At 51.0% G+C, this 27,185-nt stretch overlaps 1 protein-coding gene across 5 annotated transcripts in view; it reads left to right on the top strand.

Moving 5' to 3' along the window:
* Window positions 1-26,024, top strand: part of CAMKK2 (calcium/calmodulin dependent protein kinase kinase 2) — a 57,638-nt gene extending 31,614 nt beyond the window's left edge. The window contains exons 7-17 of one of the 5 annotated variants that reach the window (XM_030821520.1): window positions 3,327-3,363; window positions 7,883-7,904; window positions 8,048-8,136; window positions 10,242-10,441; window positions 11,009-11,062; window positions 13,654-13,727; window positions 13,814-13,901; window positions 14,955-15,083; window positions 18,463-18,563; window positions 19,088-19,130; window positions 25,167-26,024. In XM_030821520.1, coding sequence (XP_030677380.1) covers window positions 3,327-3,363; window positions 7,883-7,904; window positions 8,048-8,136; window positions 10,242-10,441; window positions 11,009-11,062; window positions 13,654-13,727; window positions 13,814-13,901; window positions 14,955-15,083; window positions 18,463-18,563; window positions 19,088-19,130; window positions 25,167-25,232 — 903 coding nt within the window. In that variant the 3' untranslated portion in view covers window positions 25,233-26,024. Of the gene's footprint in view, window positions 1-3,326; window positions 3,364-7,882; window positions 7,905-8,047; window positions 8,137-10,241; window positions 10,442-11,008; window positions 11,063-13,653; window positions 13,728-13,813; window positions 13,902-14,954; window positions 15,084-18,462; window positions 18,564-19,087; window positions 19,131-19,572; window positions 20,117-22,848 lie in introns of those variants that run through there. The other 4 variants (XM_030821519.1, XM_030821518.1, XM_030821521.1 and 1 more) reach the window with 4 other exon arrangements.
* Window positions 26,025-27,185: the final 1,161 nt, after the last annotated feature.

Genomic DNA, 27,185 nt, shown 5'->3' with positions numbered 1-27,185 from the left:
ACTGCTCCCTAAGACTATTTGTTACTCACATTAACTATTTTTCCCTTCTTTCTTTTGCCTGCTTTGTTTTTCTGTCAGATATTTATTACTCTCATTTTACGGACAAAGGAATTGAGGCTCAGAGGGATCCCTTCACGCATTTCTGTCTCTTTGAAGCTGGTTCTCTTTCTCCTTACACATATGGGTAGTTGCAGCGCAAAAGCAGCCACACACATGATGTAAACAAACGGCACGGCTGTGTTCCAGTAAAACTTTATTTCCAAAAACAAGTCCGGGTGCACTGGCTCATGCTTATAATGACAGTACTCTGGGAGGCCGAGGTGGGCAGATCATCTGAGATCAGGAGTTTGAGACCAGCCTGGCCAACATGGTGAAACCCTGTCTCTGCTAAAAATACAAAACAAACAAACAAGACAGAGGGCTGAATTTGGCCCACATGCTGTAGTTTGCCAGCCCCTGCTCTAGATCAGCCATTCTCATACTTTTTGGTCTCAGGATCCCCTTGTACTCGATTAAAAGTACAAAAAAATTAGCTGGGCGTGGTGGCGGGTACCTGTAATCCCAGCCACTTTGGGAGGCTGAGGCAGGAGAATCGCTTGAACCAGGGAGGCAGAGGTTACAGTGAGCTGAGATCACGCCATTGCACTCCAGCCTCGGCAACAAGAGTGAAACTCTGTCTCAAAAAAAAAATTTTTTTTTGAAGACCCAAAAGCACTTTCACTTATATGACTTATATTTATTAATATCTACCACATTATCATTTAAAACTGAGAAAATGTAAACTATTAATTATTTTAAAACAATAGGCTGGGTGCGATGGCTCACGCCTATAATCCCAGCACTTTGGGAGGCTGAGGTGGGAGGATCGCCTGAGGACAGCAGTTTGAGACCAGCCTGAGCAACATGATGAAACCTCGTCTCTACAAAAAATTTAAAAAATTAGCTGGGTATGGTGGTGCACGCCTTTGGTCCCAGCTATTCCGAAGGCCGAGGCGGGAGTATCGCTTCAGCCCAGGGAGTTCAAGGCTACAGTGAGCCATGACTGCGCCACTGCACTCCAGCCTGGGAGAGAGAGTGAGACCCCGTTTCTAAAAAAGAAAAGAAAAAAAACAAAAAGAGAACAATAAGCTTATTACATATTAACATGAGTAATACATTTTTTTTCTTTTTTGAGATGGAGTCTTGCTCTGTTGCCCAGGCTGGAGTGCAGTGACGTGATCTCAGCTCACTGCAACCTCTGCCTCCTGGGTTCAAGCGATTCTCCTGCATCAGCCTCCCAAGTAGCTGGGACTCCAGGTGCCCACCACCACGCCAGGCTAACTTTTTGTATTTTTAATAGAGATGGGGTTTCACCATGTTAGTCAGGATGGTCTCGATCTCCTGAACTCGTGATCCGGCTGCCTTGGCCTCCCAAAGTGCTGGGATTACAGGTGTGAGCCACTGCACCTGGCTGAGTAATACATTTTTATGAAAAATAAAAAGTAGAAGAGTGGCTTCATTTTTCATTTTTGCCTTTTGTTTGGGTTACTGTTTAGCTTGATAGGAGACATTTGGATTCTCATATCTGCTTTTGCATTCAATGTGTTGTGACATCACATATCATCAGGTTTCTGGAAAACCCTGTAGACTAGTGGAGAATGATAGTCAAAAAGGCAAATATTGTCTTCATTTTAAAGTGAAAATAGTGAACCTTGTAAACTCCCTGAAGCATCTTGGGGATCTGCAGACGTCTCCAGATCATGTTTGGAGCACCTCTGGTCTAGATGACGAGGACTTGTCACCATGCTGGATGTTCAGAGTGCCATGGGAGTACAGAGCAGGGGCAGCCAGCTCACTGGGAGAAGCTGGGAGAGGCCTCTTAGAGGAAGTGATGTTTGAGATGGCTGGGGTGGTTCCTGGATGAGAAGTCAGAGAAAGTCATTGCAGGGCAGGGAGCTGCATGTGGAAAGGGCTGGAAGCCTCTGTTTGGGGGAGTACACGGTCCCTTTGGGAGATGTGAGGGCTAGTTACCACCTTGCCTGGGACTCATCTGGTGCAGAACTCTAGGTGGACAAGGCCCTGGGTGTGCCTTCCCCACAGGGCATGGCTCAGGGCTTCAGGCCGCTTGCCCAGGCTCTGCCTAGAGTGCCTCCCTTTCCTGGGGCCTGTTGTCTTATTGATCTTGGGTGGCTGGAGAAAGCGGACATGATGGGGGAAGAATCAGGGGGACTAGTCTAGCCAGGGAGGCTGCACTTTTTTCTCCCCAAAGAAGAGAGATGGCAGTTGCAGGCCATCACCACCACCACTACACTAAGTGCCACAATCTCGACTCGCTGGTGCTAGAGTTGGCCATTTTCGAGGAAGCCCAAGGGCATTTGGTTAGCGAGGGGCCCTGGGTCCTGGCAGGGTGTCTTTTCTCTCCGCTGCCCTATGGCATTTGGCCTTTTCACCCAACAAGACTCTCTGCCAGCCCATCTGTTTGTTCATTCATCAGATATTCCCTGGGCACCTTCTGTATGCCGTGCCCTGTACAGGACGCCACTGAGGAAACCAAGGTGGATGTAGCCTGCTGCCTGCCCTTTGGAAAGAAAGTGCTGTGGCTGTTCTGGGCAGGGAGACATCATTTCCTGTGGGGGTAGGGGCAATGGGGAGGCTTCATGGAGTCACTTGAGCCCAGATAGGATTGGAATTTTCACCCTGAACACCGTTGTCTCCTAGGAGATGGGTTGGATTCTTTTTTTTTTTTTTGAGACAGAGTCTTGCTCTGTTGTCCAGGCTGAAGTGTAATGGTGCGATCTTGGCTCACTGCAACCTCCGCCTCCCAGGTTCAAGTGATTCTCCTGCCTCAGCTTGCTGAGTAGCTGGATTACAGGCATGCACCACCACACCAGACTAATTCTGTATTTTTAGTAGAGATGGGATTTCTCCATGTTGATCAGGCTGGTATCGAACTCCCGACCTCAGGGGATCCGTCCGCCTCGGCCTCCCAAAGTGCTGGGATTTCAGGCATGAGCCACTGCACCCAGCCGGAGATGGGTTGGATTCTTATTCAAGCATGAGATGTTTCCGGGGGGATATTTTGGCCCCTCCCTTTTGCAACCTTCTATCTGAGTGTTCAGATCCTTGAGGATCAGACAGAGAGGTGTTTATTTTCCAAATAGCCATTAGGATCTCACACTCTGGGGGTTTTCCCTATCCTCCATCTTAACTGGGAAACACACTGCCAAGTGCAGCCCTCCTGTTGGCAAATGCAGCCATGCGGATGCTGCCTCCTCCCTGCTCATATCTGTTCTCTCTTTTTCTCCCCCGCCGTCCATCTCCTGCCTATTCCATGTGGCTGTGCCAAGGTCCTGGATGACCCCAACGAGGACCATCTGTACATGGGTAAGGAAGCCCTTTTCTTCTGCCACCCTCACCCAGGCACCACACCTGCCAATGCCCAGGGGTTCTCTCGAGGCAGCCTGTGCCCTGGCACCTTCCACCAAAGACAGCTTTCCCTTTCCTGGTCCAGCTGGCCCCACCGGAGGCCACATCCCTGGTTGGGATCAGGAGTTGGAAGGGAGTTCTTGCTGGAACTTTATCTGGATTCCCTATTCATTCATTTGCATGTATTTATTTTTTTGAGTTAGGGTCTTGCTCTGTTGCCCAGGCTTACAGTTCAATGGTGTGATCACAGCTCACTGCAGCCTTGATCTCCCAGGCTCAAGTGATCCTCCCACCTCAGCCTCCTGAGTAGCTGGATTATAGGCATGTGCCAGCATACCCAGCTAATTTTTAAAATTTTTGTAGAGACAAAGTCTCACTATGTTGTCCAGCCTGGCCTCAAATGCCTGGGCCCAAGAGATCCTCCTGCATTGGCCTCCCAAAGCATGTATTTATTGACAACCTCCTACATGGTGGGCACTGTTCTAGGTGGTACATAGAAAAAAGGTAGAAAAACAATTTTAGATTTAATTTAACATTGTATAGGAAAAGCTATAACCAGTACCCCAAGCTCATGATTTCATGGATATTATCATCTAGGACAAGGCTAAAAAACTGAAAACTGAGGCAATTTAAAGAAAAACATTCAATAAATAATTGATGTGGCATATAAGTATGGGCAGATTATAAACATAGTTGGCAAATAAATGAAGTTTGGGGAGATACAGCAGAAATCACAGTATGTCAAAAGTCATTTTGGCCCAGAATGGCATTCTTAGCATAATTCTCTCACTTGGGACCCCAGATCCAGGTCAGAATGGCTTTGAGCTCTTTCTGAGGCGTGCCTTTGTTCATTCAACAAATGTTACAATTTGTCAGACCCTGCTGTAGGTTCATCAGGGACAACATTCAAAACCACCTGTCCTTGGGGAGCTCACTGAGTGTGATGCATGGGTTTCGAAAGCGACAACACCGTAACAAAACGAAAACCCCGAGCAGGGCATGAGGGGCCGCCAGTTTTGGGTTGGGGGATGGAGAAATACAGTGGCTCCCCAGGGAATGTCTCACCAAGGTGACATTTGGGCAGAACAGTAAGGACCAGGTGGCAGCAGGTATTTTACAACATTGTAAAGAACTTGGATCGGGCGCAGTGGCTCACTCCTGTAATCCCAGTGCTTTGGGAGTCTGAGCGGGTGGATCACCTGAGCTCAGGAGTTTGAGACTAGCCTGGGCAGCATAGCGAAACCTCGTCTCTACTAAAAATACAAAAATTAGCTGGGCATGGGGGTGTGTACCTGTAATCTTGGCTACTCAGGAGGCTGAGGCATGAGAATCACTTGAACCTGAGAGGTGGAGGTTGCAGTGAGCCAAGATGGCGCCACTGCACTCCAGCCTGGGCAACAAAGTGAGACTGTCTCAAAAAAAAAAAAAAAAAAAAAAAATTTGGCTTTGACTCTGAGGGTGATGGAAGCCACTGGGGGGTTTGAGCTGACGGGTGGAATGAGAATAAAGAGAACATGGTCCAAGCCTCAAAGAAGAGTTTCGTGATCTGCTTGAGCTGGGCAGCTGCAGGGACCGTTTTTCACTCCTCGAGGTGGCAGTTGCAGAAAGGAGCCATGCTAATTTGGGGTATGTGATTCCAGTGGTTTTGAAAATCCTGACACGGTTATATTTTACTTTCCAGCCACAGCTGTGTGAGCCTGAGACAGACAGGGCAGTGCATGAGGCCAGGTAGTAGGTTTCAAGAAGGGTCTGCAGCTACAGGCCTGACATGCAAAGGGCAGAAAACTCAGTCCAGGAGCAGTGGCTCATGCCTGTAACCCCAGCACTTGGGAGGCTGAGGTGGGAGGATTGCTTGAGGCCAGGAGTTTGAGGCTGCAGTGAGCTATGATTTTGCCACTGCACTCTAGCCTGGGCGACAGAGCAAGACCCTGTCTCAATAAAAAAAAAAAAAAAAAGGTGGGGGAGGGGGCTGGGCGTGGTGGCTCATGCCTGTAATCTCAGCACTTTGGGAGGCCGAGGCGGGTGGATCCCCTGAGGTCAGGAGTTTGAGACCAACCTAACCAACATGGTGAAACCATGTTTCTGCTAAAAATACAAAATTAGCCAGATGTGGTGGCGCATGCCTGTAATCCCAGCTACTTGGGAGGGTGAAGCAGGAGAATCACTTCAACCTGCAAAGCAGAGTTTGCAGTGAACGGAGATCGTGCCATTGCACTCCAGTCTGGGTGACAGAGCAAGACTTTGTCTCAAAAAAAAAAAAGGTAGAAAACTCAATCTCTATTTCTAGAGGTTAAAATATTCCCACCCACTGCTCAGCCCCAAAAGTGGTTGAACTGTCAGCGACTGAAAATAGACCTGTTTCAACAGGCCACCCTCCCTCATGCCACCTGATTTATGGTGCTTGGGTGGGTGGGAGGATGGTGCAGAAATTCATGAAGTTTGCAAGTGAAGACTGAAATAACCAAGGCAGGAAAGGCCAGAGCTGAGGGGGCCAGCGCTGGGTTGTCTGTAGAAGCTGTACCTTAGCAGCATTGCCTTTGTTTTTAACTATGGCCTGAAGCAATGACAAATCTGCCCTAACTCACACTGGTTGATGAAACTGAAGATGGGGAATGCCTGGGAGAGTTCAGTTCTTTTCCTGATCAGAACCTTTAAGCCTTCTTTTTGTCTGAGTAGCTTCCCTGTTCCCCTTGGCCACCTCAGCCCTTGGCGAGCTTTGAAACAACCCTTTGGTTTCATTTAAAAAAAATTTTTTTGCCTGTAATCCCAGCACTTTGGGAGGCCGAGGTGGGTAGATCACCTGATGTCAGAAATTCGAGACCAGCCTGACCAATATGGTGAAACCCCATCTTTACTAAAAATACAAAAAATTAGCCGGTGTGGTGGCAGGCGCCTGTAGTCCCAGCTACTCGGGAGGCTGAGGCAGAAGAATTGCTTGAACCCAGGAGGCAGAGGTTGCAGTGAGCCAAGATCGTGCCACTGCACTCCAGCCTGGACAACAGAGCAAGACTCCATTTCAAAAAAAAAAAAAAGTTTTTTTAATTTTTGTGGGTACGTGGTGGGTGGATATAGTCGTAGGTTACACGAGATGTTTTAATACCGGCATGCAATGCATAATAATCCCATCATGGAAAATGGGGTATCCCCTCTGGTTTCTGTTACATGCTCATCTCATCGTGGGTGTATGATTCCAGAACAACAAGCAACCCCAGAGTCATCCTCCACTGGATTTTGAAATCGACGGTGCTCTTTTTTTTTTACTTCCTAAAGTACAGCCTTGTATTCCCATTTATGCTTGTCATAGCAGAATCAAAATAAATAACTATACCATGTGACCCAGCAATTCCACTCCTAGGTATATACCCAAAAGAACCGAAAACAGATATCCACACACGGACATATCCATGTACACGAATGTTCATTGCGGCACTTCCCAACAGCCAGAAAGTAGAAACAGTCCATATGCCCCTCGACAGATGAATGGACAAAGAAAATGTGGTCTATTCATACAATGGAATATTATTCAGCCATTAAAGGGAATGAAGCACTGATCCATGCACCAGTGTGGATGAACCTCAAAAACGTGCTAATGATGATAAGTCAAAGAAGCCAGACACAAAAGGCCACATAGTGTACAATTCCATTTATATGAAATGTCCAGAACAGGCAAATCTATAGAGACAGGAAACAGCTTGGTGGTGGCCAGGGGATTGAGGGAGGGAAGAATGGGGAGTGACTGCTAATGGGTATAAGGTTTTCTTGAGGTGATGAGAATGTTCTGGAACTAGATAGTTGTGATGATTGCCCAACATTGTGAATATACTAAATGCCACTCAATTACATGCTTTAAAATGGGTAATTTTAAGTTACGTAAATTTCCTCTCAAAAAAATTTTTTTTTTGAGACAGTCTTGCTCTGTTGCCCAGGCTAGAGTGCAGTGGCGCAATCTTGGCTCACTGCAACCTCTGCTGTTCAGGTTCAAGTGATTCTTGTGCCTCAGTCTCCCAAGTAGCTGGGATTACAGGCACCTGCCATCATGCCTGGCTGATTTTTGTATTTTTAGTAGAGATAGGGTTTTGCCATGTTGGCCAGGCTGGTCTTGAGCTCTTGACCTCAGGTGATTCGCCCACCTCGGCCTCCCAAAGTGCTGGGATTACACTGGCGTGAGCCACCATGCCCAGTCCCCTGCCTTGTTTTCTTTGACCAGTGGATCCTGGGCCCATTTGAGCACTGGAAGTCAAGCCAGACTGTGGGCCTGGGGACGTCAGAAATCCCTGGTTCTTTGCCTTCTGATGGAAATTTAGCAAAGCAGGACCTTGGCCAGCTTGGTTCAGTGGACCGTTCCTCTCCCCAGCTCTAATACTAGTTTCTGTCTTTCTTGGTGTTTCTGGAGGTGGTTGGGAGGTGGGGAGGACACAGAGAGAGATGGATGTTCAGTTTCCCATGTAACAGTTTCACTCCCTTTTCTTCCCTATAGTGTTCGAACTGGTCAACCAAGGGTGAGTGTCCCAGCTCCCGGCAGGGGTGATGCGAGAAGCTTCTCTAGCTGCATAGCTGAGTGAGGTGCCACTGGGCTCTGCTCATGGAGAGGGCAAGGGCTGGGCGGGTCGGTTTGTGTTTCACACAAGTGTCGACCTTTCAGGCCCGTGATGGAAGTGCCCACCCTCAAACCACTATCTGAAGACCAGGCCCGTTTCTACTTCCAGGATCTGATCAAAGGCATCGAGTACTGTAAGCAGGGCCTGCGGGAGGGCTCTCACCCAGTGGGTAGTTAGCATTCTGAGCGTGGGTGCAAATAGAAAGTGTCTTATTTTCTTCCTGGAGCACAGGGAGGTGGGTGGGTGGATTGGGGTTCTCGAGACGGACAGAACTAATAGGAGATATATATATTATATAAAATATATATATGATATATATATGATATATATATCATATGTTATATATGTATTATATGTATATGATATATATGATATATATGATATATATATCATGATATATATGATATATATATCATGATATATATGATATATATCATATACATATATAATATATCATATATATCATATACGTATATAATATATATATAAAAGGGAGTTTATTAACTATTAACTTATATGATCACAAGGTCCCACAATAGGCTGTCTGCAAGCTTGAGGAGCAAGGAGTGCCCATCTAACTCTCAAAACTGAAGAATTTGGAGTCTGATGTTTGAGGGCAGGAAGCATCCAGATAGGAAAAAGACATAGGCTGGGAGACTAGGCCAGTCTCACCTTTCACGTTTTTCTGCCTGCTTTATATTTGCTGGCAGCTGATTAGATTGTGGGTCTGCCGTCCCCAGCCCACTGACTCAAATGTTAATCTCCTTTGGCAACACTCACACAGACACACCCAGGATTAATACTTTGTATCCTTCAGTCCAATCAAGTTGACACTCAGTATTAACCACCATAGTGGGAAACAGAATTGTGTGAAATGCACAATCAGGGCCAGCTGCAGAGAGCCACCCTATGGCCATGGCCCAGACGAGCCAAAACCCTTCTTCCTGCCACTTGGCAAAATGAAGAGCAGTAGCAATAGTGACTATTTAGCACTTTCTATGTGCACCAGGCACTGTTTGGGGCTCTATTTTTTTTGTTTCTTATTCCTCCCAGTGACCCTGGGATCAGGGTCCTGTTAACCTCCTGGAACCTTAGCTTCCTTATCTGTAAAACGGGGATAACATATCTCTCACCAGGGCTGAGATCAGCCAGTACACATCAGTGGTTTGATTGGCAGGTGTCCTTTCTGCTTCTGCTTGTTAAACATCTTAGCTCTTTTTTTTCTTTGAGATTCTTGCTCTGTCGTCCAGGCTGGAGTGCAGTGGTGCCATCTCAGGTCACTGCAACCTCTGCCTCCTGAGTTCAAGCAATTCGCATGTCTCAGCCTCCCAAGTAGCTGAGATTACAGGTATATGCCACCATGCCCGGCTAATTTTTGTATTTTTCATAGAGATGGGGTTTCGCTATGTTGGTCAGGCTGGTCTTGAACTCCTGACCTCAGGTGATCTGCCTGCCTTGGCCTCCCAAAGTGCTGGGATGACAGGTGTGAGCCACCGCACCCGGCCACCACATTATCTCTTATCCCTGCCTGTCACATAGGATGTGACAGGTTTAATTGTGAGGTTTAATTAAATGTAAAATGTGAATGTGAAACACAACGCAGGGCCAGGCCCCTCACTTGGTGCTCTGCCCCTCACTTGGTGCTGTGCTGCTGCTTTTACTGAAATCATCTTCATCATCATCATCACCCCAGAAATGGCAGTTGAGTCTTCCAGGCTGTAGAACTGTCCTGTACCATGGGCTGATATCCAGCCAGGAGGAGTTAGCCAAGCCCCCAGTTCTGTGTGTGGTTCACATTTCAAATCGGCATGCTCAGGTCATTGTCGATTTGGTAAATCAGTTGAGTATTGGCTGTTGGTGAATGAAACTATGTTTCACTGTCAGTTTTGCTCCTAGCTGCGAGTCAAGCCCAGCAAAAACTTTCCATGCACTGTCACTTGTGACTTAATAAATAACAGGCGATTACAAATTGCTATTGGCAGTGTTTTATGTGTCATTGTGGAGAAGGGGTGGGGTGATGGTGGGCTGGGACTTCCTTGAAGACACTTTTCCTCTCATCTTTTAGAGCATGTCAGTGCCCAGCGGGTCTGGGGAGCGGAAGGTTGGAAAAGGCCTGGGGCTGTGGGAGACAAGGCACCAGAGGGTGCCATGCCTGTGTCTCCAGGCCATGTGGCCGCATAGAGGTGCTCACCGGGTTTTCCTGCCCCCGTCTCTCACCTGCTGTCTACGCCTCCCCAGTACACTACCAGAAGATCATCCACCGTGACATCAAACCTTCCAACCTCCTGGTCGGAGAAGATGGGCACATCAAGATTGCTGACTTCGGTGTGAGCAATGAATTCAAGGGCAGTGACGCGCTCCTCTCCAACACCGTGGGCACGCCCGCCTTCATGGCGCCCGAGTCGCTCTCTGAGACCCGCAAGATCTTCTCTGGGAAGGTAAGCTTGGGCCTGCCTCAGCCACAGAGTTCTGCCTGTGTTAGTGTCTTTTGGATTGTAAGCAGCAGAAACCCAATGCACACAGGCTTAAACAGTGAATCCACTGGATCAAGATACTGAGGGGTAGGCTTCAGGCTTGGCTAGATCCAGGGACTCAAACAGAAACCATCTCTTGCCATCTTTCAGTTGTTTTTCTTGTTTGGTTTCTTCCACAGGTGGGTCAGGCACCCAGGGACCAGGTTACTTTCTATCATTTGCCAACCTCAGTGGCAAGAGCATTCCTTCAGAGGAGCTATTCAGATAGCGCCTATGAAAACCCTGGGGTTGGCTCTGATTGGCCCAACGTGGGTCATGTGCCCATGCTTGAACCAATCACTGTGGCTGGGGGTAGTGGTGCTCTCATTGGCCTGGCCTGGATCCTGTGCCTGCCCCAGAGCCTAGGAGGCAGGATTGGTCCCGCCCCAATTCCAAGGGCTGCGAGTCAAGAGGTGGCTCCCCAAAGGAAAGCTGGAGGATTGGAGGCTGGACCGCCCCTTGTGCCCTCACACTAAGCTCTTTTTCTTGCAGGCCTTGGATGTTTGGGCCATGGGCGTGACACTATATTGCTTTGTCTTTGGCCAGGTAAGAGGGTGGGGTATCCTGTCCCCTCAGTGCTGCTGGGTGGCCCCTGGGTTAATTGTCACCCTTGCCAGGAGACAGTACTTACTTAAGAGTTATTTTAGGCTGGGCATGGTGGCTCATGCCTGTAATCCCAGCACTTTGGAAGGCCGAGGCAGGCGGATCACCTGAGGTTAGGAGTTGGAGACCAGCCTGGCCAACATGGTGAAACCCCGTCTTTACTAAAAATACAAAAAATTAGCCGGGCATGGTGGCGCATGCCTATAGTCCCAGCTACTCAGGAGGCTGAGGCAGGAGAATCGCCTGAACCCGGGAGGTGGAGGTTGCAGTGAGCTGAGATTGCACCATTGTATTCCAGCCCGGGCAACAAGAGTGAGACTCCATCTCAAAAAATAAAATAAGAGTTATTTTATTTCTGCACCTAGATCTCAATGTGAAAAAGGATGCCTTCCTAAATGTACATGTGTATGTATGTCATAATCATATCTATGAAAAAATGATCTGTTAAAACAGAAAGATTGGCAGAGGCTCTAGAGTTTATAAATAGTTGATAAATTTAGGGCAAGGACAGCAGTTCTGCCACCTCTCCCATTTCTGAGCCCAAGACAGACATTACTAATCAATAACTGTACTCGTTCCTCCTGAGCCTGATACTGCTCTGATGTTCTTTCCATCAGGGTATTCCTAGAAGCTTTTGTCAGAGGGGTAGCATTGGAATGGAAGTTAAAAGCTGTTTACCATTATTGATTTAGGGAGTGCTGTTTGGGCTTTCCTGTTGTTGTTATTTTGTTATTATTGATATCTAGGGGTTTCTCTCTTTATTTATTTTTTTTTTTTTGAGATGGAGTCTTGCTCTGTCACCCAGGCTGGAGTGTAGTGGTGCGATCTCAGCTCATTGCAACCTCCGCCTCCCGAGTTCAAGCCATTCTTCTGCCTCAGCCTCCTGATGCCAGCCACCACACCGGCTAATTTTTGCATTTTTGTAGAGATGGCGTTTTGCCATGTTGGCCAGACTGGTCTCAAACTCCTGACCTCAAATGATCTGCCAGCCTGGGCCTCCCAGCATTTGGGATTACAGGCGTGAGCCACCACGCTTGGCCCTCTCGTTTTAACTCTGAAGTTCAGTTTGATTATGTGAGCAATAAAAACGTAGATTTTTCCCTTTCCTGAGCTTGTATTCTTATTGAGGAAAGCCTAAGAAACTGGTCCCGTGAAGAAGTAAAGGAGTTTACAACGATTGCCTCTCAATATTTGATTAGAAAATTTTTCAATCGTGTAGCAAAGCTGGAAGAACTGTCCAGTGAACACCCACATACCCACCACCCGGATTCTACTATATTAACCTTTTCCTGTGCTTGTCTGTTCATTCCTTACCCATCCCTCAGTCCATCTGGTTTCTTAATGTATTTCAGAGTAAGTTACCACCATCTCCGCTCTTCCTTCCAAATGCCTTAGAAGGCAGTGATTAGCTAGAGCTCAAGTCACTGCTCTTAATGAAATCGTTTTCCTTAGATAGGGGTGGTTCAGGTACCTCTCTGCCCCCTTCTCCAACATTTTCAGTGCCCCATGTAAAGATTCCTTTTCCAGCACACATGACCGAGCCGCTCTTGACTCAGGCCCTCGGCTGGGTGAAAGCATCGATTTGTCACCCAGAAGGTGGTGCAAAAATAGGCTTCGGAGTCAGCTGAATCTAGGCTTAAATCCCTCTTCGTACTTCCTGGGACACGTTATTTCTCTGAACTTCTGTTTTTCTCTTCTGTAAAATGAGAATACTGCTTATTATTTCTGATGGCTTCTGAGAGGATTGACAGAAATAATTCAAGTATCCATTAATTCAGCAGATATTTACTGAGCCCTTACTTTGTGCAGGAACGCTCCTAGGCACAGGAGAGTCCGCAGTGAGCAAGACAGACAGAAATCCCTGCTTTCTCGGAGCTAACATTCCCGTGGGAGGGGTTAAGCAATAAACAAATCTGTACGATAACGTCAGGGATAAGTGCTACGATGAGGAGTGATGTGGGCGGTGGCGGCACTGGGGGTTGTCTGTTTTAGACAGGGCTTCAGGAAGGCCTCCCTGAGAAGGTGAACTTTAGTCAGACACCTGCATGCTGGGAGAGACCAACCACGTAGATGTTGGTGGGAAGAACATTCCAGGGATGCGGAACAGTGAATGAAAACCTCAGGGCAGGGTGTGGCGTGGTCCAGGCTAAGCCCTTGAAAATCACTGCCGCTGCCACAGTCTTTTGTGTTATTCTTATTGTTCCTGTTGTTCACCTGGCAAGTGGGTGACGAGCAGTGTTTGCTTTGGTGTAAGGAGGTAAACTGAGGCCCAGCTACATAGGGAGGCTGCAGTGTGCTGGGAAAGGCTCTAGCCCTTCGAGAGGGCCATTCCTGGCTCCGCCATGCGTCGGCCAGGCCCCACACCCCTGTGTCTGGGCCATTCTTGGGGAGAATGGGAGCTGCTTGCCCCCTAGCCTGGGCCGCGATTGTTGATTTCTCTGCTGTATCCTATGTGGAGTGGCACAGCACAGGTGGCCCTCGAAGGGCAGATGTGGCCGCCATTGACCGCCACTCTGTCCCTGGCCTCTTTGCAGTGCCCATTCATGGACGAGCGGATTATGTGTTTACACAGTAAGATCAAGAGTCAGGCCCTGGAATTTCCAGACCAGTGAGTATTTCCCGCCGTCCAGCATCTCTCCTGTCCGAGTTCTTGGCGGTCCCATGTCTCCCACCCTGATGCCTCTCCATCCCCAGGCCTGACATAGCTGAGGACTTGAAGGACCTGATCACCCGTATGCTGGACAAGAACCCCGAGTCAAGGATCGTGGTGCCAGAAATCAAGGTACCCTTGGCTCGGCCTGTGCCCCATGCTTGGAATTGTTTGGCTCAGCCCTGCCTCAGCCAGACCCCACACCCATGTGTCCACAGCGCCGCACCCTCCTTGGCACCGCTGTTCTCCCATGCCCCAGGGCCTCTGAGCTGCTGGGGGCTGTTGAGGGCTGGGGAGGAAGATTTGGGCGTTGTGTGCACTGTGATTGTGGGAGTGGGATCTATGACCCGCCAGCCTGCACTTGCTCCGATTGGCGTGGGCTGATGGGATCCACCCTCTGCAGACCAGCATGGGGCCTCCGTGCTCCACACCCTGCTCCCAGAGCTCAGGTCCTTTCCAGAGGCCAGTCCCTTTGAGAAACTGCAGTGAGGATGGGAGGAAGTTAATGAGCAATTCGACCTCCCCAGCCTGCTGAATCCCACCTCTTGCAGAAAGCACTTTTAGGAAAGTGTATTCCCCTACACATCTCCACTAAGGCCACACACATATATCTGGCCCTTTAAGAAATCTAGAGATTTGCCCTGGGACCTCCTAGGCAGCTAGCTAACTGGCATTTGAAGGTCTTAACAGAAGGCAGCCCAAAAAGTCATGGGTTGGGGCTTGGACCCCAGGGGGCAGACCCCTGCCTGGGTCCTCTCCTGGTCGTGTCCTGCCAGCTGGTCCCACCATGCCTCCAAGCCTCTCTCTCCTGCTGTGAGATGGGGAGAATGCTGCCTGCTGTGCGCTGAGCCTCCCAGGTGTCAGGGATTGTGGCTGAGGAGTGATGGATGCTCCTTGGGCAGCCAGGCAAGGCAGATGCCAAATTCCCATCACTTCGGCCAAGACCTGGGCCGAGTGGAGAATTGCCCCACTCCCACTTCAGCCTCGTAGCTCCTCCCGTCCTGTCACTCCGTCTTCACGTTTCCGCCCCTTCGCTCACCCCACCCTCTGCTCGCCAGCTGTTCTGCATGCCTGACCACAGGCCCTCGCCTCTCCCTCCTGCATGCCCTCGTGGCTCCGTTCGCTGGCAGGGCCCTCCGGGAGCCAGCCTCACCTGCCCCTCACCCCTCCTGTCGTTCGTTGAAGCTGCACCCCTGGGTCACGAGGCATGGGGCGGAGCCGTTGCCGTCGGAGGATGAGAACTGCACGCTGGTCGAAGTGACCGAAGAGGAGGTTGAGAACTCAGTCAAACACATTCCCAGCCTGGCGACCGTGGTAAGGTGGATGGACCCCTGACCCAGAGCAGGGACCCAGGAGCCTGAGGCGGGGCCTGGCCAGGACAGGCCAGACACAGGCGGGTGCCTGGGAGTCAGGAGATGTCCGGGGGCCGCCCCTAACCCACAGCTGCTGGCCTCTGGGCCTCGGTCACGTATCAGGCCAGGTGACCCCTGCATCTTCTGAGCCAGGTTCCGTGTTACCATAGGGAGGGGGAGATTCTCCCTCTGGAATTCCTGCTTTCAGAGCTCATCAGGGGAGAGGAACTAGGAGAAGTATCAGGCAGGGGCAAGGGTTGGGAGCCGGAGCCGAGGTCTCTAAGCCAAGATTCCCGCTTAGCTGGAATTTTAGGCTCCAGGGTGGATGGCGTAGCACATCTCACATCCCTGCTGTGTGGGCAGCCACCAGGGATAGGGGCAGGGACTTCCACGCACATGCTCAGAAAGTTCTGCCCATCTCCTGAGAGTGAGATTTTGCTTAGGAGCCAGCAGGTCCCCTTTTATGGCCTTGAATTTGGATCCTGACCCAGGAAGAAGGAGCCAGAATGTAGAGTCGTCAGGCCTAACCTTGGAGGCTCTGGGAATCGCCACTGACCAAGTCCCTGTCCAGGAGGACAGTTAGCTCCAAGAGGGAGACCAGGAGTCCCAGGGATCCAGGTTCCAGGCAGCAGGCTTGGGGACAGAGACCAGCAGGCTGTCCCACCACAGCCACCTCAAAAGGCCTGGCTGCAGTTGGCCAGCACTAGTCCCAGTGGGCTGGCAGGCCCCTGGGCTCTGGGAGGGACCCTTGAGACTGGCCGGAAAGGCACAGAAGGTCCAGCTGTGAAAGATTGCCCCTGTAGGAGCCCAGATGCTGCTCTTGCTCCTCCAGCTTTGCACCTCTCCTCCTTGCTTCCCCACACACTTCCTCTCTCCTCCTCCCAAAGCTGAGCCCTGGCTGGGGCATCCATGCACATCTTCCTCCACTCTTTCCCCACCCAGGGCTGCGCATGACCTTCACTGTTGAAGACTCAGCCACACCCACTCACCCTTCCTCAGCCACCCTCCCACCCCCTGTGCCCGCAGGCGAGGAGGCAGCTGGCGTCGGACTCTGCACGCACCATGGGTTACTCTGTTCCAGGCTCAGGAGGTTCTAGTCCTGAATCAGTTGCCCTTCCAGGGTCTCAGGGGCAGGTTCTTGGGAGAAAGCGTCTGGCCCTGGAGGTCTGGAGTAGGCATTCATTATTCGGGAAACACTTGTTGAACACCAAGTGGTTTCTCAGGCCTGTGCTGGGAGCAGGGGCTGGGTGGAGTGATGAGCAAAACCCCCATGGCCTCTGCCATGCTTGAGAGGCAGATGCTGGTCAAACCAACAATGTACGTACAGTGCAGTAGAGGGACTGCAGGACATGCCCCTAATGGAGGCACACTTGGCCCCACTGGGAAGAAGTGGATAGACACCGAGAGGATGGTACGGTGTTAACTCCGCCGAGAGAGGGCAGAGGGGCTAACACACACTGGGTGGGGCCACTGAAGCAGGGCAAGGAAGGTGGAGGGAGGGTGCGGCGAGGTTTTACATCTTTACTCCAAGAGCATGGGTTTGAATCAGGGTTTGAACCAGGGCAGCTGGAGCAGGGATGGGCAGGTAGATACTGGGAAGTGGTCTGACTTGGGACAAGATGGCAAGGTCCAGGCTCCCTGCATGTGTTCATCATTTAGCAAACACTCACAGAGCAGCCAGCATGTGCCAGGCACAGGTGTCAAAGATGAGCTCAGCCCAGTGCTTGCTCTCAGGGGTGGGGGGCTGGGAGGCTGGGGGAGGGGCTCCTGGCCTTATAAGAAAGATGGACCTGGGAAGAATCAGCCTCCTGTGTGGTCAGAGGCCAGTGCAGAGAGATGCAAGGGCTGGGGCTTCACAGAGGAGGAGCTCCTGCTCTGGGTTGACAAGACAACAGGGGAGGCAGCAGGGTGGGCTCGCCTGGGGAGTGACACCTGCCCAGACTCAGAGGAAACAGGGGCTGGCATGTCCCAGTGACTGACTGTAAGAACCTCAGTAGGGAAAGAGGCCTTCATTCTCTCTCTCTCTTTTTTTTTTAAGACGGAGTTTTGCTCTTGTTGCCCAGGCTGGAGGGCAGTGGTGTGGTCTGGGCTCACTGCAACCTCCGCCTCCCAGGTTCAAGCAATTCTTCTGCCTCAGCCTCCCGTGTAGCTGGGATGACAGGTGCCCACCACCACGCCCAGCTAATTTTTGTATTTTTAGTGGAGATGGGGTTTCTCCATGCTGGCCAGGCTGGTCTCAAACTCCTGACCTCAGGTGATCCACCTGCCTCAGCCTCCCAAAGTGCTGGTATTATAGGCATGAGCCACCACGCCTGCCCCCCACCCCCTGCTCCTTCTTTTAAATTGAGGTAGAATTCACATAACACAAAATTAAAGTGAATAATTTAGTGGCATTTGGGACATTCACAGTGACATGCAATTATCCCCTCAATAGTTCTGAACATTTTCATTACTTCACACCCCCGCCCATCAGCAGTGACTCTCCATTCGCCTTCCCCCAGCCCTGGGCACCCACTCACCTGCCCTCTGTGTCTATAGATTTGTGTATTCTGGGGGAATCCTACACTCTGAGGCCTTTTGGGCTTGGCTTCTTTGACGTGGCAGAAGGTTTTCAGGGTCCGTTCGTGTTGTAGCATGGATCAGTGCTTCACTCCTTCTGGCTGAATCATGTTCCATTGCACGGACAGACCGCTTTGAGTTTATCTTCTTCATTTGATGGGCATTTGGGTGTTTGCATCTTTTGGTAAATCAGTGTTTCTTAAACACTTATTTTTCTTGTTAGCAGCAAATGCTTAAAAAGTCAGAAGCTCCGTGAATTCCCGAAACAGCTTGAAGGGGCACCGTGCCTTGGTTGGGGTGGGGTGAGGGGCCCAGTGATGCTTATGGGGCCCGCAGGCCATTCCCTTCATGGGAAATGGCAGCCAAGAGCATCACCAAGAGTGACTGGTTCACGTCCTTGCTCCAGAACTTTCCGGGACTCTCTGGCTGACGACAGCCCAAGTTCCAGACCCCTCTGGGTGGGGATTCTGAGTCAGGGAGTGAGGGGACCAGATCTGGGTTTTGGAAGGGATGGGAGGGAGGGAGGTGGAAAGCAGGGAGGCCTGGGAGAGACGCTGAGCAGTGGCTGAGGGTGTGGTGCAGGACAGCACCTTTTCCCAGAGGATTCTTTCGGCGGGGGTTGGTTGCGGGTGGTGCCACCCAGTTTCTCTCAAAGTCTGCCATCGGCCACCAGCCCTGGGAGCTGGCAGGGGCTGGGGAGAAAGAAGAGGGAGGATGTTGCCCAGAATTGCCCCCACCTGGCCAAGCAGTCGCCTGCCACCTTCTCTTTTCTCCCTCTTCAGATCCTGGTGAAGACCATGATACGTAAACGCTCCTTTGGGAACCCATTCGAGGGCAGCCGGCGGGAGGAACGCTCACTGTCAGCGCCTGGAAACCTGCTCACGTGAGTGGCCGCCTGCCTTCTTGGGTTGGGGAGTGGTGGCTGGAGGCTGAGCTTGGGGCAGCCCTGCCCAGACCACTCTGCACAGGTCCTCCCTGAAGTGGTGCCATCTGGAGAGACTCAGATGAAACCCACCTGGTGCAATGGGACAGTCAGCACCCCAACCTGGGCTCAGCCCACCTCCTTTTGCTGACAGTTAATCCACCTGAAGTTTACCTTTCTCGGGGACTTGCACTGTAGCTGGGGGGCTCTTGGTCAGTCAGAAGAAAAGCACTTTTGTGGCCCAGGAGCGTGAGTGCCTGATCGGGAGGTTTGAGGCTCTGTGCTGGGCGAGCAGTGTGGTCTCACTCAGGACCCTGTGTGTCCATGCAGAGAGGTGTCCACTCATCTGCTGTCAACGCCACCCTGGCTCCAGCTCTATGAAGCTGGTGTTTGGGGTCTGAGTGTCTCTGGGTGGGGGAACGGCCATCCCGTGGATCCCAAGGGTCCCTTCTCACTTCCCTTTTCCCTCCCTCTGGTGATTCCAGCAAAAAACCAACCAGGGAATGTGAGTCCCTGTCTGAGCTCAAGGTAACGACCGCCTGCCTGTGCTGTAGCCTCTGCTGGGGCCTGAGCGGGGTGGGTGGGCAGCTGCAGAGCACGGGGGCATCCCCACCCAGGCAGATGCTCCTTCCAGCCTGGGCTGCTGTGGCCCGGCTCACCACGGGCCTCCAGACCCAGTATTAGAATGAGGGGCCTCGGGGGCTTGGACCCGATGGTGGGTCATGCATGTGGGCTGGGGCTGCGGGTGCATGGCGCTCCAGCTGGAATGCCTGAGAATGCACCCAGGTCTGAAGATCCTGTGTGGCACCCATGTCTTCTCAGTGCACGTCAATGGCGTTGAAGCTCTGTCACGGGGCCCGTGGGTGCCCCCCGAGTCCGCATGGTCAGCGCATAGGTCAGGCATGCTGCACTGTGTGGCTCTTCGCTAGGGGCTCTCCAGCCTCCACTTCTCTTTCTTTGATGTGTTTAGACCTAGAAAATAAGTCCCCTTCCTGCCTGTTGCAAAGTAACGTAAGAGTTCCCTCACCCGAGTGGATGCAGACCTTGCTGTCAGCCACCCTTCCTTCATACACATACCCAGCCCAGGTGACCAGAACCTCCCAGGACAGATGAGGCTTTGTGTCCTTATGAGACTGGGAGAACCTGCTGGGCACCCCTGCTGCAGGTGCTGTGGTGGGTGGGGACCCCACTGCCCTTCCCACTGAGCCCATCTTGGCCACCTGACTTGGTGGGATTTCCAGGCAGTCACTTCTGTTTCTTAAAAATAGCTTTATTGAGGTACAATTCACATACCATGTAATTCACCCATGGGAAGTGTATGATTCAGTGGTTCCTAATACAGACTTCTGCAGCCATCACCACCATCAACTTTACGACATTTTCATCAGCCCGAGAAGACACCCTACACTCCTTAGCTGTTCCCATCCAACTCCCCCACGCAGTAACCACTCATCTCTTAGTTTTCTATGGATTTGCCTATTCTGGACGTTTCGTATAAATGGCGTCATACACTACGTGGCCTTCTGTGTCTGGCTTCTTTCAGCATCATGTTTTCAAGGTTCCTCCATGCTCTACATGTATTAGTGCTTCATTCCTTTTTGTGGCCAAATAATATTGCATTGTATGGATGCACCTCACTTTGTTCATCCATTCCTCTGTGGATGGACTTGTCTCCACCTTTTGGCTATTGAATGAAGACTGATGCTATGAACATTCGTGTACAAGTGTTAGGAGTTGGCTTACGAGATGAAATGGATTGACCAGCAGGCTGGGTGCAGTGGCTCACGCCTGTAATCCCAGCACTTTGGGAGGCCGAGGCAGGTGGATCATGAGATCAGGAGTTTGAGACCAGCCTGGCCAATATGGTGAAACCCCGTCTCTACTAAAAATACAAAAATTAGCGGGGCATGGTGGCACGCACTTGTAGTCCCAGCTACTCGGGAGGTGAGGCAGGAGAATCGTTTGAACCCAGGAGGTGGAGGTTGCGGTGAGCTGAGATCGCATCATTGCACTCCAGCCTGGGCAACAAGAGTGAAAATCTGTCTCAAAAAAAAAAAAAAAAGGCTGGGCACGGTGGCTCATGCCTGTAATCCCAGTGCTTTGGGGAGGCTGAGGCAGACGAATCACGAGGTCAGGAGATCGAGACCATCCTGGCTAACACAGTGAAACCCCGTCTCTACTAAAAATACAAAAAAATTAGCGAGGCGTGGTGGCGGGCACCTGTAGTCCCAGCTACTCGGGAGGCTGAGGCAGAAGAATGGTGTGAACCCGGGAGGCGGAGCTTGCAGTGAGCCAAGATTGCACCACTGCACTCCAGCCTGGGTGACAGAGCGAGACTCCATCTCAAAAAAAAAAAAAAAAAAAAAGAAAAGAAAAAGAAATAGAAATGGATTGGCCACCCATCCTGTGGGAATCAGGGCTTATATAGTAATCTAGGAGGAACACCTGTTTGGGAATTATTTATGCTTTTGAGAGAAATCTTGCCCTCCAGCATAGAGCAGGGAAAATGGCAGTCCTTCAGAACCGGTCTTCAGCAGCCTCAGAAGGTGGACACAGTCCCCAGCTTGTGCCCAGACAGATGCCTGAGCAGCCCAGCCTTGGGTGTGAGCCTCTCGGATGATGGAGTGGAAACCCAGCGGGCTGGCCTTTCCTCGGCCTTCCTCCTCTCAATCTCCATTTTAGGGTCTGCCAAACTGGGGCTGCCTCCTGTCTGTGAGCAAGTCTGCTGTTGGTTTCTCTTCTATTTACTTTCTTTCTTTCTTTCTTTTTTTTTTTTTTTTTTTGAGACAGGGTCTTGCTCTGTTGCCCAGGTTGGAGTGTTGGAGTGTAGTGGTGTGACCTCGGCTCACTGCAACCTCTGCCTTCTAGGCTCAAGCGATTCTCCTGCCTCAGCTTCCTGAGTAGCTGGGATTACAGACGTGTGACACCATGCCCAGCTAGTTTTTGTAATTTTTTAGTAGAGACGGGGGTTTCACCATGTTGGCCAGGCTGGTCTTGAACTCCTGACCTCAGGTGATCCGCCTGCCTTGGCCCCCCAAAGTACTGGGATTACAGGCATGAGCCACTGCGCCCGGCCTTATTTTCAATGAGATCAAACAAGACACCAGCAGATGGAGACTGGCCCAAAGGGCTGTACTGCCCCTTCCTTCCCTCACCTGGGATCCCCTGCCCTCAGCCACCAGCAGGTGGGATGCCTTGGTCATGGGAGCTCACAGAGCTGATTGAGGCACTGGGGGTCTTGGACTGGAGGCCTGCCTGCCGTGTGCAGTGAGACCCAGCCCCTACCAACAGGCAACTTCGAGGGCAGAGACTGAGGGCCTGACCTAACGTCTAGTTACAGCGCCCTCCTCCCCGGGGACCTTACCCGCATTCTCCATCAGAAACATAGCAAGCCAGACATCATGCTTCCTCTTCCCTTGTGTAAGGACAGTCTCCCTCCTGGATAGGAGACACGGATTGTTATTGGGGAAGGATAGTAACCCATGTGGCATGCCCAGTGGCATCCCTAAGAACAGGGGAGCTGTGTGATGGTGGTGAGGGGATAGGCCCCTCGGGGATTCCCCTCGCACCTGTCACACCATCCACGCTGTCACAGCGGCGGCTCTAGCCTGGGCTCTTCAGGGACACAAGGGCTCTCCTCCTGCCACTTCCAAGAAGGAAGGGGCCTCCTCTTCTGTCAGAGGTGCTCCTCCCTCAGGGCTGGCTGCAGGAGGGCTGAGGCGGGAGGATCCCTGGAGCAGTTGTCATCAGCCCTTTCTTGAGCGCCAGCTGTGTGCCAGGCCAGGCAGGGGAGGCTCTGATCACCGCCCCACACAAGGAACTCAACATCTGGTGACTGAGGACAAGCGTCACAGTCCCTTCCCTGTAAGAGCTCATAGTGGGGGATCGAAGTACCTAAAAACCTGGTATGACAGGCGCCATGGGGTGGGGGGGCGCCTTCTACTTGGGATTTGTGCAGTGAATTTTGGTGTTACATAGTTTTGGAACTGTTGTACAGTTCCTTGCTGTTTTTGGCAAATGATGCTGGTCTTTCATTTGCAGAGGGGTTGGGTGCAAAGTCTCCTTTGAAAAATTTATGTGAGCAAGGAAAAAGGGAGAGGATCTCAAAGATTGGGTTACGTAGATCACGTTCCAGGGGGTGCGTGACGGCCCACTTGGGCAGGGGGCCCAGATGTGGGAGCAGCTGGCTCAGGGCCTTGCTGGCATTTCTCAGAGTCTTAATGTTGGTTTTCTGTTCGGTGAGCAGGAATCAAGGCAGCGAAGACAACCTCCAGGGCACCAACCCGCCCCCCGTGGGGGAGGAGGAAGTGCTCTTGTGAGAGGCAGTCCCTGCGTGGAAAGTTGCGGGGCCCCCGCCCCCGGCTCCCCCGCACGCATGCATCCACCGCGGCTGGAGGAGGCCATGGAGCCCGAGTAGCTGCCTGGATCGCTCGACCTCGCATGCACGCCGCGTCGCCTCTGGGGGGCTGCTGCACCGCGTTTCCATAGCAGCATGTCCTACGGAAACCCAGCACGTGTGTAGAGCCTCGATCGTCATCTCTGGTTATTTGTTTTTTCCTTTGTTGTTTTAAAGGGGACAAAAAAAAAAAAAAAAGGACTTGACTCCATGACGTCGACCGTGGCCGCTGGCTGGCTGGACAGGCAGGTGTGAGGAGTTGCAGACCCAAACCCACGTGTATTTTGGGACAATTGCTTTTTAAAACGTTTTTATGCCAAAAATCCCTCATTGTGATTTTCAGAACCATGTCAGATATACCAAGTGACCGTGTGTGGGGTTTGACCCTGTGGAAAGGCGAGCAGAAAACTCCGGCGGTCTGAGGCCATGGAGGCGGTTGCTGCATTCGAGAGGGAGTAGGGGGCTAGATGTGGCTCCTAGTGCAAACCCCAAACCACGGCACCTTCCAGAGCCGGGGTCTCAAGGAGTCAGAGCAGGGCTGGCCCTCAGTAGTTGCAGGGAGCTTTGATGCAACTTATTTGTAAGAAGGATTTTTAAATTTTGTATGGGTAGAATTGTAGTCAGGGAAACAGAAAGGGCTTGAAATTTAATAAGTGCTTCTGGAAGGGGATTTTCCAAGCCTGGAAGGGTATTCAGCAGCTGTGATGGGGCAGCATTTCTCCTGAAAGACTGAACGTGTTTCTTCATGACAGCTGCTCAAAGCAGGTTTTTTGAGATAGTTGACCGAACTCTGGTAAATCTCTTTGTCAAATTACAAAAACTTCAGGGTGAAATCCTATGCTTCCATGTACATTACATGGCTTAAGATTAAACAAAAAAGATTTTCAAGTCTCTAACTAGAGTGAACTCTGGAGCACAGTAGTTCAGAAATTATTTAGAGCTTCCAGGATATATTTCATGGCTTCAGGCATGTGATGAGTTACAGCCGATGAAACCTGTGCCCGCCTGTATATATTAGCAGCTTAGCTAGTTCATAACCTGTATATTCTAAAGACTGCTAAGGTTTTGTTTTCATTTTAAATCCTAGCTGATTGTTGTGGTCAATGAAATACCCAGTTTCTGGAGGGCCAGGTGGGAAATGCTTTCACTGTCCAACACACAAATGATCATCCTGAGGATCTGAGCTTCCCTAGACTCCACACAGTAACCTTGGGGCACCCTTTTAGAGAAGACTGTTGAAACCCACAGCACTCCTCAGGGTATGAGGAAACCAGGGCTTGGCACAGGAAGTTTTCCTTTGTAGTTAAAAGTCCAGAAAGAAAGGGTTCATCTTTTTGACTTCCAACTGATATTGGGAAGTTTGGTTGAGGTTCAAGTGTGACTCCTTCCAGAGCCACAGGTAGGGGAGTGTGAAGTTGAGCGGGAGGAAACCTGGAAGGACTCTACCCTGGGAGATTCCCAGCTCTGCTTTCCAGCGCTTGGTGGAATCTGGGCTGGGGAAAGATGGCACCGGGAAACTCTACTTCCCCATCGTTTCCATCTGATCAGCCGTGGTGTGAGGACTTCTCAGACAAAGGCAAGGCCTCGTGCCCCTGCCCAGCCTATTCATGGAGCCCTGGGCTTTCTTGGCTTCCATAGATCCTAAGCTCTTGACTGTAGTTTAGCCAGACTTGTTTTGCTATCTTATAAGCAGTTCAGAATTAAGGAATGCTGGTTTTGAAGAGCAAAGGACAGGTAGTCTAGAGAGGGTCGTCTGGCCTGCTTGCTGGGTGTTTGTAACCCAGCACTTCCTCTTGCCCTCCTGGCTTTACATTTATGGGGAGAAGACTCAATAGCTCCACCCCTTCTGGCACCAGATGGGGCTTGGTTAGTTTGCAATAAGCACCTTGCAGAGGTTAAAGCCAGTGGGTCCCTAATCTTAGGCCCAGCCTGCTTGTGTGGGCTCTGGCCTGGCCCGGTGGCTGGCCCAGGGGGCGGCAGTGCTCAGAGCTTCTGCAGGGCTTCTCTTGTTTACACAGCTGCATCAGACAATGCCATTTCTCCCCACCACGGAAACTTCCATCTAAGATTTCTTCCGGGGAATGCCAGCAATCAGGCAGCACCCAGCTGTGGGGCAATGGGGTTGGGGAGACCCACATTGATGACTTTTTTTTTTTCTTTTAACGAAGAAACACCAAAGAAAGCTGTGGAAAGGACCTGCCCCACATGAAAAGGGTAAGCCAAGATGGCTGTAAACACAAAGCATTTGAGCTGCCACTCTTGGAGCACATTGATTTTTCAAAAGCCAGCTCTGTCAGGAAAGGAGGTGCTCTTATGAGCAGCTCTTCCACTGGGCAAAGAGGACGCCCATAATTTCTTCCATTGCTAGCTCATCTGTGGGACCAATTTGGTGTAAGCAACCTGTGGCCTGCACCTGTGGCCTCGAAGGAAGCACAAACCCTCCATCCACTTCCCATTTCCTCTGCCCTTTTCCACCTCCCCCTTCCATCCCACCAGCTTCCAGTGGCTCCCAGAAAGCCTTATTGAGCCCCTGTTGACACTTGGGGCTGCGGAGCCCTCTCCCCACTGGTCTGGCCTTTCCTGAGAGGCAGGTCTTCTGTCCTCAGAGCCTTTCTGGAACAAGGAGAATGCCTGTGCAGGTGGACACACAGGCCTGGCCTGTCGCTCTCACTTGTCTTCCAGCGGGGAGCTTCACGTTGCCGAGTGGAAGAACCATGACCTCCACTTGCTTCCAAGGTGCTAGGGAAGTTTCATGGTACGCTGGTTCCCCTCTCCAGCTGGAGGCCGAGTTTCTGGGGACTGCAGACTTTTCTACTCTGTGATCGATTCAATGCCCGATGCTTCTGTTTCATTCCCGACCCTTTCTACTATGCATTTTCCTTTTACCAGGTGTATAAAGTTAAATACTGTGTATTTATCACTAAAAAGTACATGAACTTAAGAGAAAAATAAGCCTTTCGTGTTTTTCCACAGATGTTTAAGCTTCTCTGTAAAGTTGAAATAAACAGACAGCAAAATGGTGCCAAGCCCGGGCCTCTTCGGGAGGTTTGTATTGGTGGTTGTTGATTCAGGCCGCCTGCCCTGATGTCTGTATTCCTTCCTCAGGCTGACAGCGAGTCAGACGCCCAAGTCAAGGCTAATGTATTCAGCAAATCTCTAATTTAGAGCATGTCCTAGGACCTCGGTACTCAGTGTGGCTCCCAGACCAGGAGTGCCAGTGTCACCTGTGAGTGGATTAGAAACGCAGGTGCCAGCCGGGCACGGCGGCTCACGCCTGCAATCCCAGCACTTTGGGAGGCCAAGGTGGGAGGATTGCTTGAGCCTAGGAGTTCGAGACCAGCCTGGACAACATGACAAGACCCCATCTCTAAAAAAAAAAAAAAAATTACAAAATTAATCGAGTGTGGTGGTGCATGCCTATGGTCCCACAGCTACTCGGGAGGCTGAGGTGGGACTGCGTGAGCCCTGGAGGTCAAGGCTGCAGTGAGCTGTGATCATGCCACTGCACACTAGCCTGGGCAACAGGGCGAGACCCTGTCTCAAAAATTAAAAGAAAAAAAGAAATGCAGATGCCCAGGCTTGGCTTAAACCTGCTCCCCAGGTGACTCGTCTGCGTGCTGACGTTTGAGCAGCACGGCTTTCGCAGGCAGGTAATTGCAAGATTCTGGTGGAGGCCAGACAGGTGGGCAGCCCCCGAGCAGTCTTAGTCACACTGAACTATGGCCACATGATACTTTACCCCACGAGGTAGGGATTAACCCCGTTTTATGGATCATCATCTGTGAGGTGAGGCTCCAAAAAGTTAAGTCAGTTGTCCAAGGGTTAGAATTTGCCAGCAAAACCCTTCTGGTTTTCTTTTTTTCTTTTTTGAGACAGGGTCTCGTTCTGTCACCCAGGCTGGAGTGCAGTGGCAGTCTCGGCTCACTGCACCCTCCACCTCTCAGGCTTAAGTGATCCATCCACTTTGGGTTCCAAAGTAGCTGGGACCACAGGGGCCCACCACCACAGCAGCCCCCACACCCAGATAATTCTTAAATTTTTTATAGAGACAGAATCTCACTATATTGCCCAGGCCTGGTCTCAAACTCCTGGACTCAAGCAGTCCTCCCACCTCAGCCTCCTGAGTTGCTGGGACTACAGATGTGCACCACCATGCCTGGCTAATTTTTAAATTATTTGTAGGGATG

This window comes from Nomascus leucogenys, chromosome 10 (assembly GCF_006542625.1).
Source record: "Nomascus leucogenys isolate Asia chromosome 10, Asia_NLE_v1, whole genome shotgun sequence".
Taxonomy (NCBI): Eukaryota; Metazoa; Chordata; class Mammalia; order Primates; family Hylobatidae; genus Nomascus; species Nomascus leucogenys.
This window is presented reverse-complemented; position numbering and strand designations above follow the sequence as displayed.